The 16,818-nt window shown below is 43.4% G+C and overlaps 1 protein-coding gene across 7 annotated transcripts in view; it reads left to right on the forward strand.

Moving 5' to 3' along the window:
• Positions 1-16,818, forward strand: part of NCOA2 (nuclear receptor coactivator 2) — a 296,902-nt gene that overhangs the window by 275,510 nt on the left and 4,574 nt on the right. For all 7 annotated transcript variants that reach the window (XM_041768982.1, XM_041768981.1, XM_041768987.1 and 4 more), the window contains 7 exons: positions 394-559; positions 3,386-3,664; positions 4,369-4,446; positions 6,204-6,438; positions 8,887-9,064; positions 9,986-10,184; positions 12,754-12,843. In XM_041768982.1, the coding sequence (XP_041624916.1) occupies positions 394-559; positions 3,386-3,664; positions 4,369-4,446; positions 6,204-6,438; positions 8,887-9,064; positions 9,986-10,184; positions 12,754-12,843 (1,225 nt within the window). The remainder of the gene's footprint in view (positions 1-393; positions 560-3,385; positions 3,665-4,368; positions 4,447-6,203; positions 6,439-8,886; positions 9,065-9,985; positions 10,185-12,753; positions 12,844-16,818) is intronic.

Genomic DNA, 16,818 nt, shown 5'->3' on the forward strand with positions numbered 1-16,818 from the left:
TGGTCACCAACACGTGGCTTAACCTCCCTAAGTCACAGCTTTGCCAGCTTTACTTGTCTGTCTTTTTATGTTTAGAAGTATTTTTCTTATTACAAGATGATTACACAGTTACTTATTTAGCTTTGCCAGGTTTAAAGTGGGGGCAATAAAAACAAAAATCATACATTAGATGCCTTGATTTGAGTCTGGCCTGTGTTAGACCCAAAATAAAGTGTGTCTGTTACTGTGAGTTGTCATTTTGTTCTATGACTGGCTCATATGTATTTTATCACAAAGACCCTGGAAGTCAACTGGTTGACTTCCATCAACTTTTGTCTTTAAGAGGGAAAAAAAATACTCTCTAATCAACTACCTTTCCATGGGCCCAAGATGATGATGTTTGTCTTTTTACAGGCAGCCGTTTGGCAGCTCTCCAGATGACTTGCTGTGTCCACATCCTGCAGCAGAATCTCCGAGTGATGAAGGAGCTCTCCTGGACCAGCTCTATTTAGCCTTGAGGAATTTCGATGGACTGGAGGAGATTGACAGGGCTCTCGGAATACCCGAGCTGGTCAGCCAGGTACGCACAGAGGGAGGCCGATGGGGCTGAGCACTCGTGTGGAGACAAAGTTATCCATTTTCTTTGGTTTACAGATGACCTGCAGGCCACTTTTTAGAATACTTCTTTACCTCCTGACAAGCTAATGCTGTTTTCTTTCTCCCTTTCCTTGTTACTCCTACATCAACTTTAGCCCAAGAGCGGAAAATACTGAAAATGTGCTTTACATATAATTTGGGTTATTGAACTGAAAGGCAGAGTCAAGGCCAGCTCACCTGATGACAGGGAGGGACACACGAGGGGCAGAAAACAGGCAAGTCAGGAACAGAGCATTGCTGCTCTATGACCTAGAATCCTTTCGTCTGAAGAACCAGTCAGTATCCATGACATGACATCCTGTTAATCTTGACATTTGTCGGCTGGTGATAGGAAGCTATTGTGCTACAAAAACACCTTGTGGGGATCCCTGGGTGGCTCAGCGGTTTAGCGCCTTCAGCCCAGGGTATGATCCTGGAGACCCGGGATCAAGCCCCACATCGGGCTTCCTGCATGGAGACTGCTTCTCTCTCTGCCTGTGTCTCTCTCTGTGTCTCGCATGAATAAATAAATAAAATCTTTAAAAAAAAAAAAAAAACCACCTTGCAGTGAGTTAGCAGAAGTCATTTTAGAGGTAGCTGCAGTTAATTAGTCATTTTTACCTTCGTGTGGGTGGAACCCACAATAATTTGGGGGATATTTCAGCATAAATGGGAATATAAGGAAGTTAACTAGTCTTCACCTGTTTATTTAGCTTTCCTCCTCCTGATAATTTAAGTCAGTTCAAGTAATTCTCTGCTTTAAGAGGACTTTATAGCAATATAATAAGCAACCTAATACAGTCTTGTGTGATAGTATAGTATTTTCTCTGTCTGGCTACCCAGCTAACATTGTGGGAAGCAGGCCCCCTGGCTTACTTTGTGAAGAGTAGCAACAGCAACAGATTTTTTTTAAATGATCACAGTCGTGGTACTATCTTCCTTTGTTCTCAGCACAAATCATCTTTATTGCTTATTGCTGAAAAAGACCTTCCCATGTTCAGTCTACTTCTCAGACACGGCATGTCAGGAGGATATGTCAGAAAGGTGATGCAGAGTCATTGGAGGCTTCTCTAAAGCACAGAAACAGTATTGTCATAATTCCTGCAGCCCAGCAGACATAGGGGGAGTGAAGACTTGTCAATTCATATCGAGAACAGCAGAATGGAAAGAAATGACTTAAGAGCTTACATGATCTAATAACTTGAAGTAAATCGAGAAGGGAGCATGGAATTTAAATATTTCCTGTGTGGCTAGTTTGCTTTGCTTTTGTGGTAGTTAGAAACCAGCCTTCAGAACTGTCATGCTCAAGTTTTGTTCAAGTGACATTTAAAAGTGTGGCTACTGGGATTGGCGGGTGACTTGTAGCATTGTTTTTTATCAATGCTAGTGTCGTTTCATCATTAATATTTTTAGTCTTTTTTTTTATCTATTTGTCATCCATTGTCAGTATAATATCATCTTATTAAACTGAATGACAGAAACGTTTATTGAGTGGAGTCGGGAAATGGAGAATACAAATGGATTTATTCATACCCATCAGATTTGTGTGTTTTCTTTAAAAATGGAAGTTAATTAAATGTCTTCCCTGTTACAGAGAGGCAAATATTTAAAGTCCTGAGATACTTCTGTAGGTGTAGTTAGAGCAGTAATTGAACAGTGAATGGTTTCCCCTGGTAGGTTCCATCCACATTTTTAACATTCCTCTGGAGAGGGCATTGGGCCTAGTTCTCCCGGGTGGGCCTCAGGGCCACACTGACAGTGAGCCCAGGGTCCTGGGAGGTGCCCACGCCTCCACTCTAACTTGGATAGACTGGTCTGAGGAAGGCGTAGGACATGACTAAGCTAAAGAAAAGTTTAAGAGATGGCTTTTGCTGTTGGGTTCTGCCCTCCTTATATCAGGGGTTTTGTAGCAATCACTCCTAGAAATAGAAGGAAGACGAGAATTGGCCAGGTGTGCCTTTATACCCTAGACACAGACACACAGGAGCCACCTGGGTCTGAGGTGCTCCCCCTTGCAGAAGTTGTGGATTTTTCATGCCTGCCTCATTCTCACCCAGATAGATGAGGTAGCCATTAGAAACCAAGAACGACGAACACATTAAATATGTCTGGTAGGTGGCAAAGATGCAGGGAATCCTGGCAGCCACAGGAAACAGTTACATAGAGGCAGTGTGTCACACTGGTGAAGAGCCCAGCTACCGAATCACAGACTGGATTGGAACCCACTATTTCTCTAGCCAGATAGGCTTACTGCAACCTGCTTCGCATCTCCAGGTCTCAGCTTTTGTTATCCGCAAAATGGGAATAACGGTGGTGGGCAGCTAGGTACCAAGGTGGTTGTCTAATTATAGTGATGGGTACGGGAATGAATAATTGGTGAAAAAATGTAACACTTCTAGGGAGCATTTGCATTTCAGAGTCTGCGTCTGTCTCCGATTAGCAGAGTGAGGAGGCGGCATCCCTAGTCATGGCCTGCTTCTCCCTTCCCTTGGAAGAAGTGTGGCTGGGAGTCGGCCCAACCCCACTTCTCTCCTCACAAACCTGGATATGTTGAACAAAGATATTCCCTAGGAAGAAAAGTGGAGTCAAGCTAGTACCTTTGTGCGTAGTTTGGTACAGTGTAACAAGTTTCAGACGTGACAGTGAGGAAAAAAATCACCTTATACTTACTCTTAGTATATAGTATAGTATATAGTATACTATATACTAGTATATAGCTGTTTTTAGTGGTTTTATTTATTTGTTTGTTATCTGGGGGCTTTCTCTTCAGAGCCAAGCAGTAGATCCGGAACAGTTCTCAAGTCAGGACTCCAACATCATGCTGGAGCAGAAGGCTGCAGTTTTCCCGCAACAGTATGCGTCTCAGGCACAGATGGCGCAGGGTAGCTATCCTCCCATGCAAGATCCCAACTTTCATACCATGGGACAGCGGCCTAGCTATGCCACACTCCGCATGCAGCCCAGACCTGGCCTCAGGCCCACCGGCCTCGTGCAGAACCAGCCAAATCAGCTGAGGCTCCAGCTGCAGCATCGCCTCCAGGCACAGCAGGTGTGCTCTTCATGGGTGCCTGGAGAGGTGAGGGGTGGGGGGCAGGTTGAGGTGCGATGGCATGACCATCATGTGTCCTTGGAGAAGTCTTAACACTCATCTCATTCCTGCTAAGATGATCCTCCATCTCATGCTCTTTTCTGCTTTACTGATTTCCCTCCCGCCTCCTCCACTAACTCCACTGTAGCACAGAGTAGCTGTCCTTCTGGTGGCCATCCCTATTATTTATTAACAGTCTAGCTCTCTGAGCCTCTGTTTTCTTGTTTGTAAAACACGGCTGTTGTATGGTGTGGTGCAATGTGTATATGAGTAAAAGGACTTCACACGTGGTTTCTAACCCAGTGTGAGCACTCAGGACAATAGTAGCTCCTGTCCTTAGTCCTATCTCAGGACAGAAATAGTCACTATTAGCTGAATGGTGCAGCAGTGCTGCCTTATGAACACCTAGTTAGCTCAAGAAAATGTATTCTCATTGAAACAAGCTGAGATGGATTTCTATAAACAGTCCAAGATACTTTCTCAGTTATAAGCAATATGAAACCTCACTGGTAATTAGCTTTTTAAGGGAATTCAGCTGTAAACCATAGGGTTTCAGTATCTAATGACATTCAGAGGTTGTGTTGGGGAGGGTGATTTCTCCAGAAAGGTGATGTGAAATATATTGTTTTAAAAACGTATTGATTCTTCTGTGTGTATGTATTTAGAATCGCCAGCCACTTATGAATCAAATCAGCAATGTTTCAAATGTGAACTTGACTCTGAGGCCTGGAGTACCAACACAGGTAGGGAGCAGTCCAGCCCAGTGTCTGTTGAATTTCTCTGTCATTTCTTCCCCTCGATATCCCTTGCAAAGTAACTCAGAAGGCCATACAACCCAGATCAGCATGGTGGATCTTTTAGGTCATTCAGATGTCCATTTAGCCTGTCACTTTTCTTTTTCTTTTCTTTTTCTTTTTTTTTTTTTTAAGATTTATTTATTTGAGAGAGAGAGCACGCACATACAAGCTCACAGCACACTGTGGGGAGAAGCAGAGGGAAAGAGAAACTCGAGCAGACTCCTCAGTGAGCACAGAACCCACCTTGGGGCTCAATCTCACAACCCTGAGATCACGACCTGAGCTAAAACCAAGAGTAGGGCGCTTAACCAACTGAGCCACCCAGGCGCCCCTAGCCTGTCACTTTTGTAGTTTCCTCCTAAGCACTGCCATTTTCACTGCCAGCTACAGTCAATTGTCATTATTTACTTTTGTTGCACTTTTTTTTTTTTAAGATTTTATTTATTTATTCATGAGAATACACAGAGAGGAAAGAGAGGCAGAGGCACAGGCAAAGGGAGAAGCAGGCTCCATGCAGGGAGCCTGACTTGGGAATGGATCCCGGGTCTCCAGGATCACGCCCTGGGCTGAAGGTGGCGCTAAACCGCTGAGCCACCAGGGCTGCCCACATTTGTTGCATTCTTAAAGTTAATGCAAACACTGAATTAGTGAAGAGGAGAAATAAAGGGTTCAGGTCCTTCCAGCCTCTGGTGACATCGTCATCAGTCTATCCGTACATAACCACGTGTCATATGTGTTTCTGTTTGAAAACACCTTATGTAATATATATCACTGATCCGTTCCCTTGAACTCAGAGACAACAGCGCTCTGACTCTTGCCTGAGTGAAGCTCATCTAATATGTTTTCCCCATAAGGCACATCACAGCCTCTTGCCTTTAGGAACACTGGCAGCACTGTAGCACTACTCTTAGGAAGCACCGTACAGAGCAAAATGATGGGGGAAAGCGCAGCAGAGTGAAAAATGCGGAACTGAACAGTCCACACAAAGGACGCTTCGTTCACAGTATGAGGCTGAAACAAACAGGCAGAGTGTTGCCTCGTTTCAGCCTCGGGTAGGAATGATACACACCTTAGACATCTCGAATTTTTTTGCCTCTCTGCACATGTCTATAAAATGATGGCAGTGCTGTGAATATGGAGTTGGGGGCTTCAAATAAATTTTACTAAGTAAGTTCACTGGTATGGAATCCATGGATAATGAGGACTGCCCTAGCCTGTTTGTATTATGTTCCTATCCCCCTCTCCCTCCGTACGCTCCCTGCTTTCTTCCTGCCTCTGTCCAGCCTCTTCTGACGTGCTTCAGGCCACATTTTGGCACAAATGATTTGGCTTTCCTCTAGACCAGAATGTCTATTGAATGAGAATCCAAATTGCCATCTTTAAGGTTTATAGAGAGGACATTCGTCTTACAGAGAGGACTGGTGGTGTGAGGTGCTTTAGCTAACTGTGCCTCTCACAGTGAGTTCCGAGTGAACATTGAACTTACCCATGTAAATCATTGCAGATTTCAGAAAAAAACATCATCTCTGTAGGATGTAGAAGCTCACATTCTCACCCACCAGTCATTCAACCCTAAAGTGTTTTTTCTGTATAATTCTATTTTCCAGATGATTTTGTCCTGTTTCTAATAGGTAGTTTGTTTTTCCATCTGTGTCTTCCCCCACTGTTCCCTCTGTGTATTCCCTACCTCACCCCCGTTTTAGGCACCTATTAATGCACAGATGCTGGCCCAAAGACAGAGGGAAATCCTGAACCAGCATCTTCGACAGAGACAAATGCATCAGCAACAGCAAGTTCAGCAGCGAACATTGATGATGAGAGGCCAAGGGTTGAACATGACCTCGAGCATGGTGGCTCCTGGTGGTTTACCAGCAACTCTGAGCAACCCCCGGATGCCCCAGGCAAATGCACAGCAGTTTCCGTTTCCTCCAAACTACGGTACTGGTCTTCCATCCCCACCACCTTTCACCAATCCTTTCTCCCCAGTGTTCCCCTGGTCCTAGGTCTCCACTCCTCTCACAAAGCTCTTTGCATGGCTCCCAGAGGAGTCTGGCTAGCTTGGGGGTGGGGGGCAGCAGGGGCCTAGCGGGAGCCCCCAGGCCCAGCACCCTGCCCACCAGTCTCTCAGCTCAGGTACCACCTTTTCTCTGAGGGCAGGTCTTTTAAGAATGACCGAAGGAAGTACGCATGTGTCTGGTCCCATCAGTCATGTGTGTGAGTGTGTATGAGAACATGTTTTATGTCAGCATCTGTAAACACAGGTGCACGTGTATATGTTTGTTTTTGAAAACCTCTGAGTCTGAACAAATCTATTGAACAAATCAATAGATATATACAAAAAGTTGAAAGACCTATGTAAATGCAAGTATTAGACATTCTATAATTTTAGAAAAAAAGATGATGCCAAATCTTTAATGAATGGATAATTCCTCAAAAGCATGATCTAGAAACCCCAGTGGAGGGCTTCTTGGTTTTCTTCATGTTGATGTGTAGCTTAATGTCGTCTTAAAAGACAAATGTGTAATGTCATAAATGTTAATATTTGCTTACCTGTCATGTTCAATTAATGGTTGAATTATTGATAAAAGTAACTGCTTGTTTTAATGTTAGCATTCAAAATGATTTTACCTATCTTTCGCCAGTTACCTATAAATAACTATCAAGTCTGTGTGGTGCCTACATTCATGTCTCCTATTTCTTTAAAGAAACAGATACTGTGCAGCTTTTTCTGTGTGATCATGGACTTTTCTTTCACAGCTAATCTAAGTACTAATTAAATCTGCATATTGCACACATCTAGGCAGAAGCGCACTTCCTTTACTGTCCTACTTGCAATTTCCTGAGTTGCCGCCTTTGTTTCAAAGCTTCTTTCTCCTGTGTCCTTTTTGATGACTTTGAAAAGGCTCCTAAAAAGTTCCTCTCTCCTTTTAGTGTAAATGTCACTTGTTTCTAAACTGAACAAGAAGCTTACATTCAATTTTTTTTTCTGATTCTTGCTCCTTGTACTTAGCATTGAAGTACTGTGGAGCCCTTTAGAGAGATGAAACAAGCTAATTGGGATCCCTGGGTGGCGCAGCGGTTTGGTGCCTGCCTTTGGCCCAGGGCGCGATCCTGGAGACCCGGGATCGAATCCCACGTTGGGCTCCCGCTGCAGGGAGCCTGCTTCTCCCTCTGCCTGTGTCTCTGCCTCTCTCTCTCTCTCAATCTCTCTCTGTGACTATCATAAATAAATAAAAAAAAAAAGAAACAAGCTAATTATGATGTAGTCACTTGTTTTTTTTAAAAATGCATTGATTTCGGGGATCCCTGGGTGGCGCAGCGGTTTGGCACCTGCCTTTGGCCCAGGGCGCGATCCTGGAGACCCGGGATCGAATCCCACGTCAGGCTCCCTGCATGGAGCCTGCTTCTCCCTCTGCCTGTGTCTCTACCTCTCTCTTTCTCTGCATGACTATCATGAATAAATAAATAAAATCTTAAAAAAAAAAAAGCATTGATTTCATCATAGAATAATGGCTTAATTCAATAAAAAAATTATTCACATGTGTTAACTTCTTTTTTTTTAATGATTTATTATTTTTTTTATTTATGATAGTCACACACAGAGAGAGAGAGAGAGAGAGAGAGAGAGGCAGAGACACAGGCAGAGGGAGAAGCAGGCTCCACGCACCGGGAGCCCGGCGTGGGATTCGATCCCGGGTCTCCAGGATCACGCCCTGGGCCAAAGGCAGGCGCCAAACCGCTGCGCCACCCAGGGATCCCACATGTGTTAACTTCTATATAGCTGAAGTTCAATCTGATTTAAAGTTTAAACATTCCAATCTGGGGCAGCCCGGATGGCTCAGCGGTTTAGCACCGCCTTCGGCCCAGGTTGTGACCCCGGAGACCTGAGATCGAGTCCCACGTCAGGCTCCCTGCATGGAGCCTGCTTCTCCCTCTGCCTATGTCTCTGCCTCTCTCTCTGTGTCTCTCATGAATAAATAAATAAAATCTTGTTTTTTAAAGATCTGTAGTCATATATAAAAATTTAAAGACTGTCTCAGGTAAAAGAGAAATATAAAAAAAAAAGAGAGAAATATACCTCTTTGACTCATTCTTGATTTGGAGAAAGATAAGGGGAAGGAACAGTATTTTCTCTCGTCTCTAGTCACAGTGATTAACATGGTTCTTAGCACTCTTATAACTACCATAAGCAATCAAGATAGGGAAATTTGCTTCGTGCATTTTATACCAGTTTGGAATCTGTTGAAGATGTATGTTATTAACCAGCACGTGATCAGGTTTTTGAAAGTAATTTTCTATGTGTATGTAATTTGTTCTCTTTTCTTCCGCTTAGTCTCTGCAATAAAACTAACACTCTCCTTTGGATTTCTGTTTTTGTTTTTTAAGGAATAAGTCAGCAACCTGATCCAGGCTTCACTGGGGCGACAACACCCCAGAGCCCTCTGATGTCACCCAGAATGGCACATACCCAGAGCCCCATGATGCAGCAGTCTCAGGCTAATCCAGCCTACCAGGCCTCCTCTGACATGAATGGGTGGGCGCAGGGGAATATGGGTGGAAACAGGTATGCTGTGTTTCTGTGTCTTTTTGATATAAATGATCACCAGGGAATCTTTCTGTAGGCCACCTCTCTTTTCTGTATTTTTTCCTTTTTTTTTTTTTTTTTTTTAAATTAAGGAAGCTCTATCCCCAACATGGGGCATAAACTAACAACCCTGAGATCAAGAGTCACATGTTTGGGATGCCTGGGTGGTTGAGCAGTTGAGCATCTGCCTTCAGCTCAGGGCGTGACCCTGGGGTCTTAGGATCGAGTCCCACATCGGGCTCCCTGCATGGAGCCTGCTTCTCCCTCTGCCTGTGTCTCCCCCCTCCCCCTCTCTTTGTGTCTCTCATGAATAAATAAATAAAATCTTTAAAAAAAAAAAAAGAGTCACATGGTTCTACCAACTAAGCCAGCCAGGTGTCCCATCTTTTCTGTATTTTTCTTAACTTTTTTTGCTCCAGCAAGCAATGCCAAATAAACTACTAAGTAAGGAAGTTTACTTTTCCTATGGCAGAAGTTACCAGAATTTACAAAAGCTTAGCATATCTTTTCCTTGGGAATAAAAGGCACTCCCTTTAGAAGGTTGCACCCCACCAATTTAAGCTAGAAACTGCTATGGAAGGCAGTGCTCTACAGGCCATCCTTTATTAGTACCTGTAGTAAAAGCAAACAAGTAAAAGCTTGTTGGGTGCAGAAGTGAAAGTGGAAAATAGAACCCTAGACCTTCCTGGTGATGTAAGGAAAAGAGAGGAGCGTGATCACCGCTGCAGCCTCATTGATACTTCCCCTACCATTTCTGACTTCACCTCTGCTGGCTGCCCCACCCTGGGTTCTTTCAGCCTGGACTTATTCTGAAGTAAATGCCTGAGGAGCAAGTGCTCAAAATTGCCTGCCTGTTTGCCCCACAACTCTTGACATTTTAATCTTTTCCTTATGTTCTAGCATGTTTTCACAACAGTCCCCACCACACTTTGGGCAACAAGCAAACACCAGCATGTACAATAACAATATGAACATCAATGTATCCATGGCGACCAACACAGGTGGGATGAACAACATGAACCAGATGACAGGACAGATCAGCATGACCTCAGTGACCTCCGTGCCTACGTCGGGGCTGTCCTCCATGGGTCCCGAGCAGGTGAGCACCCTGAGAAGCAGACCTTTGTCTTCTGATCATAACTTTTTGTCTATTTCTGCATTCACTGTATCTTTCCATGTACTTAACATCTGCCATCAACTCCCACATTTATTTTGATGAGTGTTTTCTCGACCTTACTTTAACCTGTTAGTGTGATTAACAGAAATACTTGTCAATGATGAAATAAACATGAAAGGATTCCTGACTACTCAAGGATCTTCTAAAATATTTCTTAACTTTGCCACTTAATTTATTTGAGGAACTTAGCAATAACTAAAGTGAATCTCTAAAAATGGAATGGTAAATGTACTTCTTAAATAGCCTTATTTTGGATTGATAGTTTAAGAACTTATTTTCTCCTAAGCGAAAAACCCAGATGAATCCAAAAGGCCAAACTAATTGCCAGCCATCCAATTAGCTTCATTTCCTACTCTCCACACCCCCTACCCAATTAACTTTAAATGATACTTGTGCAGGGAGACTGGCACTAATCATCTGAAAACTATTCTTTATTATCTTGGGGCTGTGAGTGCTGTGGTTTTCTGGTCAATATTTTTTAAAGAATTCTGCTTGGGCAGCCTGGGTGGCTCAGCGGTTTAGCGCCGCCTTCGGCCCAGGACCTGATCCTGGGGGTTGGGTCCCACACCAGACTCCCTGCATGGATCCTGCTTCTCCCTCTGCCTGTGTCTCTGCCTCTGTGTGTGTGTGTGTGTGTGTCCCATGAATAAATAAAATCTTAAAAAATAAATAAAGAATTCTGCTTAAGACTAATTCTGAGTAAGACCAATGCATACCAGCTTCACCTGGTAGCAAAGAGACTCAAAGCATTGATATCTCAGGTAGCCAGCCTGGGATTCAGTCAGTGGTAGCTGATCCACAGGTAAAGATATTAGGGTTTGTTTGTTTTTTAAACATTTTATTTATTTATTCATGAGAGACACAGAGAGAGAGAGAGAGAGAGACAGACACACAGGCAGAGGGAGAAGCAGGCTCCATGCAGGGAGCCCGATGTGGGACTCGATCCTGGGTCTCCGGGATCACGCCTTGGGCTGAAGGCAGGCGCTAAACAGCTGGGCCATCCAGGGATCCCCAAGATATTAGTTAATAATTTTTTAATTATGTTTACAGAAGACCTCATTTCTAAAGGGCACCGAATGCTTGGCATCCTACTACCTCGGTAGTCCATGCAAAGTAGAGATGTGGCAAGGACTCTGAGTCTTATTTCATACATGGAAATCAAGGCATGTAAAGTTTAAATGACTTAATAAGTCACTGACAGAACTTGTGTTTCAGTTAGATCATAATTGTGAAAATGGTGAAAGATTCAGAATTTGATTAGGTCTGTTTAAGCTGATGTTGGTAAACCATGATTAGTAAATTTTACAATGTCTCAATGTTTTATTCTACAAAAAGATATTAATAAAAATGCAGAGTGGTGCATGAGAAAATTTAAAGCCCTTTCAATTTAAGAAAGCTCTCTGTGTGTGATAATTTGCACTTCTTGTAATTGAACTGATGGTGGCTAAAGCCTTTTTGGGTAAATTAAAAACAGACATAATTAAAGATACACTTTTATCTTTTCAGTGGAGAAAACATAGTGTTGATTTTGAATTTTCTACAGAAAGGAGCCAGTGGTGGTTCCTGGTTTGCTTTCTAGGGAAGCGATACAAAGCAACAGACACTGAGATGGTCTAGCCTACCAGGAGTCCCGCTCAGCCAGCCTGGAAGTAAACTGGTGCATTTTTAATAATCCAGATTGCTTCTGTGTAGGAACTTTTGCATAGATTTTTTTTTTAAGATTTTATTTATTTATGAGAGACACACACAAACACAGAGGCAGAGACACAGGCAGAGGGAGAAGCAGGCTCCATGCAGGGAGCCCAACGTGGGACTCGATCCCGGGTCTCCAGGATCACGCCCTGGGCTGAAAGGCGGTGCTAAACCGCTGAGCCACCCAGGCTGCCCGGAACTTTTGCATAGATTTAAACTTTCTGAATATCAGAATTAATTTGGAAACCCAAGAATTACAACTGCCACCTATATACAGTATTAGTATTTGTACCTTTGTAATTTGTGCAAGAATTGTATGAATGCTAATGAATAGTTCAGTTGGTTATAGAAGATTCACAAAATTCAGCACTGTTGGGTACTCAGACTTGCTCTTGCTAATCAACAACTTGCCTAAACAATGAAGGTATTAGGAGCTTCTCAGATGGCTTTAAAGGCCCACATTTGAATCATGGGTCTAATTTGAACCTACCGAAAGGGCAAACCTGTTAAGTCGTGAAAATGTTTCCAGTATTATCATCTGTCAAATCTCTACACAGAATGCAGACTTTAATTTTGAAGGCAGTGTAAGTAATTTCTTGTTCCTCCATACTCCCCTGAAAACCTAAGCATGGGAGAGTAGGTACGGGGGTGGAGCCGTTTCCATGTAGCCGTCTTTCCCCATCATTCTAATCCTGATGACCAAGACGAGGAGGGAGGTTTGATGGCTTGCTTGCTCCTAGTACACTTTTGGATTGGATGTCCTACTGACTATAGCCAATGTCCTGTCTTGTGCCCTCAGGTTAATGATCCTGCTCTGAGGGGAGGCAACCTTTTCCCAAACCAGCTGCCTGGAATGGATATGATTAAGCAGGAGGGAGACGCATCACGGGTAAGAAACAACAAAGAAATATGTGAATACAGCAGTAAAGGGAACATGGATATTTTATAGACCAAAATTGGCAGATAAACTGTCAGCCACTAGATTAAAGACAGTTGTAACGCTTGTGATTTTTAAAAACATCTTGTAATTTTATCTGGCATACAATGGTTTTCTGTGAATACTTATTTTTTTAAGCTCATTTTAATTGAGCTAATGGTGGCATATGAATTAAGAACGCTAATTTTGCTCTGGAATGGTATTATTATAGCAAAGCAAAAAAAACGTAGCAATGAATCAGTCATGTTAGGGCAAACTTTATTTTTACTTTTTCTGAATCATAATGTTAGATTTTCAGGAGGATAAAGAGGAGCTAACTTACAGTTGTTCTCTATCCCTTAATTAGGTGTATGTTTATTCTTTTTAAGGATTTTTTTTCTATATTTTATTTTGTTTAGGCAACAGTCATGTATATTATTTGCCTATTCAACACTTGTTCTAAGAAGAGTGATATTACCATGTTCAGTCAAATCTTGAAAAAGAATAGTCGGTATTTAGAACCCAACTGAATTATGTGCCTAGCAGCAGATCTGTTAACAAGAAGGTTCTGTGAGCAGTTTAGCACATAGATAAATGGGCCTGTGGGGCCCTCTTAAGGTAATGGATACAATTCTTAGCAGTAGATAACTTTTTTTTTTTTTTTTAAGTTAAAAATTTTCTCTCCAGGCACCTGGGTGGCTCAGTGGTTGACCATCTGCCTTTGGCTCAGGTCGTGATCCCAGCATCCTAGGATTGAGTCTCATTTCAGGCTCCTCGCAGGGAGCCTGCTTCTCCCTCTGCCTGTGCCTTTGCCTCTGTCTCTGTGTCTCTCATGAATAAATAAAATCTTTAAAAAAAAAATTCTTTCAATGGAGAAAATGTAGGATCGATGTTCAATTTCCTACAAAAAAGTGAATCTTGGATGGTTTTGTTAATATCTAAGTTTAAAAAGTAATAGATCCAGGGGCACCTGGGTGGCTCTGTGGGTTAAGGGTCTGCCTTGGGCCCGGGTCATGATGCCGGTATCCTGAGCCCCGTATCAGGTTCCCTCCTCAGTGGGGAGTCTGCTTCTCTCTCTCCCTCTCCCACTGCCCCTCCTCCCACTCATGCGTGCTTGTGTGCACACTCTCTCAAGAAAAAAACTTTAAAAAAAAAAAAAAAAAAAAGGAACCACAGTCACATACGACAGAGGCCCAAGGGTACCCAGATGTGCAGCTCATCTAAATGGTTAATGTTGTTACAGTGAATCAAACAGAAAATAGAATATATTTCATGTGTTTAGACCCTAAATGTGTCATTTACTGAAGTTTGAAGCCCCTTAGAGGGCTGGCATCTTCCTGCCGCCAGTCCTGCTGCCCCCACCCCATTGCACTTCTCCGGGGAGTGGCCACATAACCCAGCGACAGCCTGTGTGAGAAAGTGGAAGCATAACCCTGGAAACACTGACATTGGTGATAATTAGTCTTACACTAAAGGGTGGTCCATTTTAACCCAGAAGTGCCAGGGAGCTTAACTGCTGAGCACAAGAGAGCACATGTGAGCTCTGAGGGGAGGCAGGCGTGTGAGGGCCAGGATCACATTTCCATCCCCAAATCTGTGACAGCAGGGACTGGCTCTCCCCTCGTCACCTTCGGTGGTGACTGCGTACTAGGGCAGGCACCCATAATATTTTTTTTCCAGAATTCCAGAAACAGCCAACGGATATTGAACACAGCTGAATTATCTGCCAAGAGCTTTACTGAAATTAGTTCACTGAAAGTCCCTCACAGCCATGTGGTAGAACTCCTGTTTTGAGGGTGACGTGACTTGCCCCAGGTGCCACAACACCGGGAAGGGAACCCAGGCAGGCTACCCCATAAGGGTGTGTCCCCAGTGCCTGCACTCCACCACTGACTCCCCCAGGGGGGACACGGCGCTCCTGTGGCATGTTTCTAAGGCTTCATGCAAGTAACATTGGAGAAGGCCCCCCAAAAAAACCAAATTGGTTGCTCTTCCCTTCTCTCTTTTTATAGATCCTGAAGGGAAAAGAAATCTTCGTACGTACTGTAGGGCAGGCAGACAGCAAACACTCAGCTACATATTGAGAAGAGTCCTCAGCTTCAGGCAACGGGATACTTAATCTCAGGTGGGGAAACCCTCTGACATGAGGAAAGGGAGTGGCCTTTTTTGTTCTCTAGTGTACAGAGGCCATGCCGGGCCCATCGAAGATATTTAGGCCTTCCCAACACTTACAGATGAGGAGACTGAGTCTCAGAGCATTGGGGGATTTGCCCAGGCCCACACAGCTAGTGGGGAGGGGGGACATATATCATAGAGGGGAGGAGGACCACTCCAAGAAGCATCAGAGTGACGCAGGGACCTCCCAATCGCCAGAGAGGGGTCTGGGCAGTGGAGGTACAGGTGTAGGCAAGGTCGGCCAGTAGAACTGGGTATTTACCTTCATGCACATCTAGGAACCCAATGGGTACTCCCTAAAACTAAATGGAAAGATTAGCATCACAAAAGGCAACTTTCAGTAAATCTAGGATGTTCTCTCCATCAAAAGTACCTTTCCGGATCCATGGTGAGAAACCTCTGCCGGTTGTCCTCTAGCCTGGGCCATTTGTGCCCCTCCCACTTTGTTTTTCCCAGTCCCCCTCTTGAATCTTGCTTCCCCATCTGTACTTTGTTCGTGCTCAATGTTAAGGCCAGAGAACAGTCTGTCAGATACTCTTGTTTCCTCCAGGGAATAAAATGTACAGTATATCCCTTCTAATCCGTGGGTAATAACGGGCAGTCAGTTTGTACTTGTCACCATACTACTGATGTGTGTACAGAAGGGGATCCAGTCATCTTTGTCCTCTTGTGTTTCTGTAATATGTCCTGCTGCTGTTGTGATTCAAGAACCTGTTTTCAGAATTTTTATTGGTAACTTGGTTCTATTTGTTGAGCTGGAAACCACTATGATTCATTCTTAATTGAATCTGTGTTCCACTTATCTTGAAACGGAGATTAAAATTGTACCTTGCTTAAAGCAGAGCTAGAATATACAACTGTGGATTCACCAAAACACCATTTAGAGAAAGGCAGTTATTTTATATAACTAAAGAGCCTTCGTTTTACAAGGACTTACAGTATTCCTCTACATTTTTCATATACTTAAACATACCAAAATCAAGTTTATTGGGCAGCTGCATAGCTCCTGTATAAAGTATAGCTGTAATTACTTGCATTTGCTAGTGTTCTGGAAATCCATCATTAACTGGGACCGGCTCTGAGGTGGTGATCATAATGGTGGTGAGAACATTCACTAAGCACTTTCCGTGTTGCGGGAAGTACTTAAACATTTCATGTACATCATTTTGTTTAATCCTCATGACAACCCTAGGAAGTATTAGGGACAGAAGACTAAGTGACTCCCCACCCCCTCAAAGTGACACAACTGGATGCCAGGCCAAGCTGTGTTCCTCTAGAGATGCATGTCATCCTCAGTGTTCTTTCACTACGCTGATCTGGGTGATAGCTGCGTATTGATGCCCATTTGCGTTAAAGAACACTGCCTTTGGGACGCCTGGGTGGCTCAGCGGTTGAGCATCTGCCTTTGCCTCTGGAGCTGCTGGATCAAGTCCCACATCAGGCTCCTGCATGGAGGCCTGCTTCTCCCTCTGCCTCTCTCTGTCTCTCATGAATAATAAAATACTTTTTTTAAAAAAAAGAATACTGCCTTCAAGTTGCTAAGGATATGAATACTTCTCAATAGAATTAGTTTTTCTAGACTAACTGGAAAATTGAAGGATTTTTTTTCATATTTCGGTTGGAGCCATGGAGTATTTCTATATTAAATTATATAAGTGACACAAATTAGGAATAAAGCTGTAAGTCAGCTTTATAGTAGAGAGTACATGAACCGTGCTCTAAGAGGAACTCATCAGAGATCTTCTCACAGGCTGACGTGTCAAGCTTGGGAGA

Source organism: Vulpes lagopus, chromosome 9 (genome assembly GCF_018345385.1).
Source record: "Vulpes lagopus strain Blue_001 chromosome 9, ASM1834538v1, whole genome shotgun sequence".
Lineage (NCBI taxonomy): Eukaryota > Metazoa > Chordata > Mammalia > Carnivora > Canidae > Vulpes > Vulpes lagopus.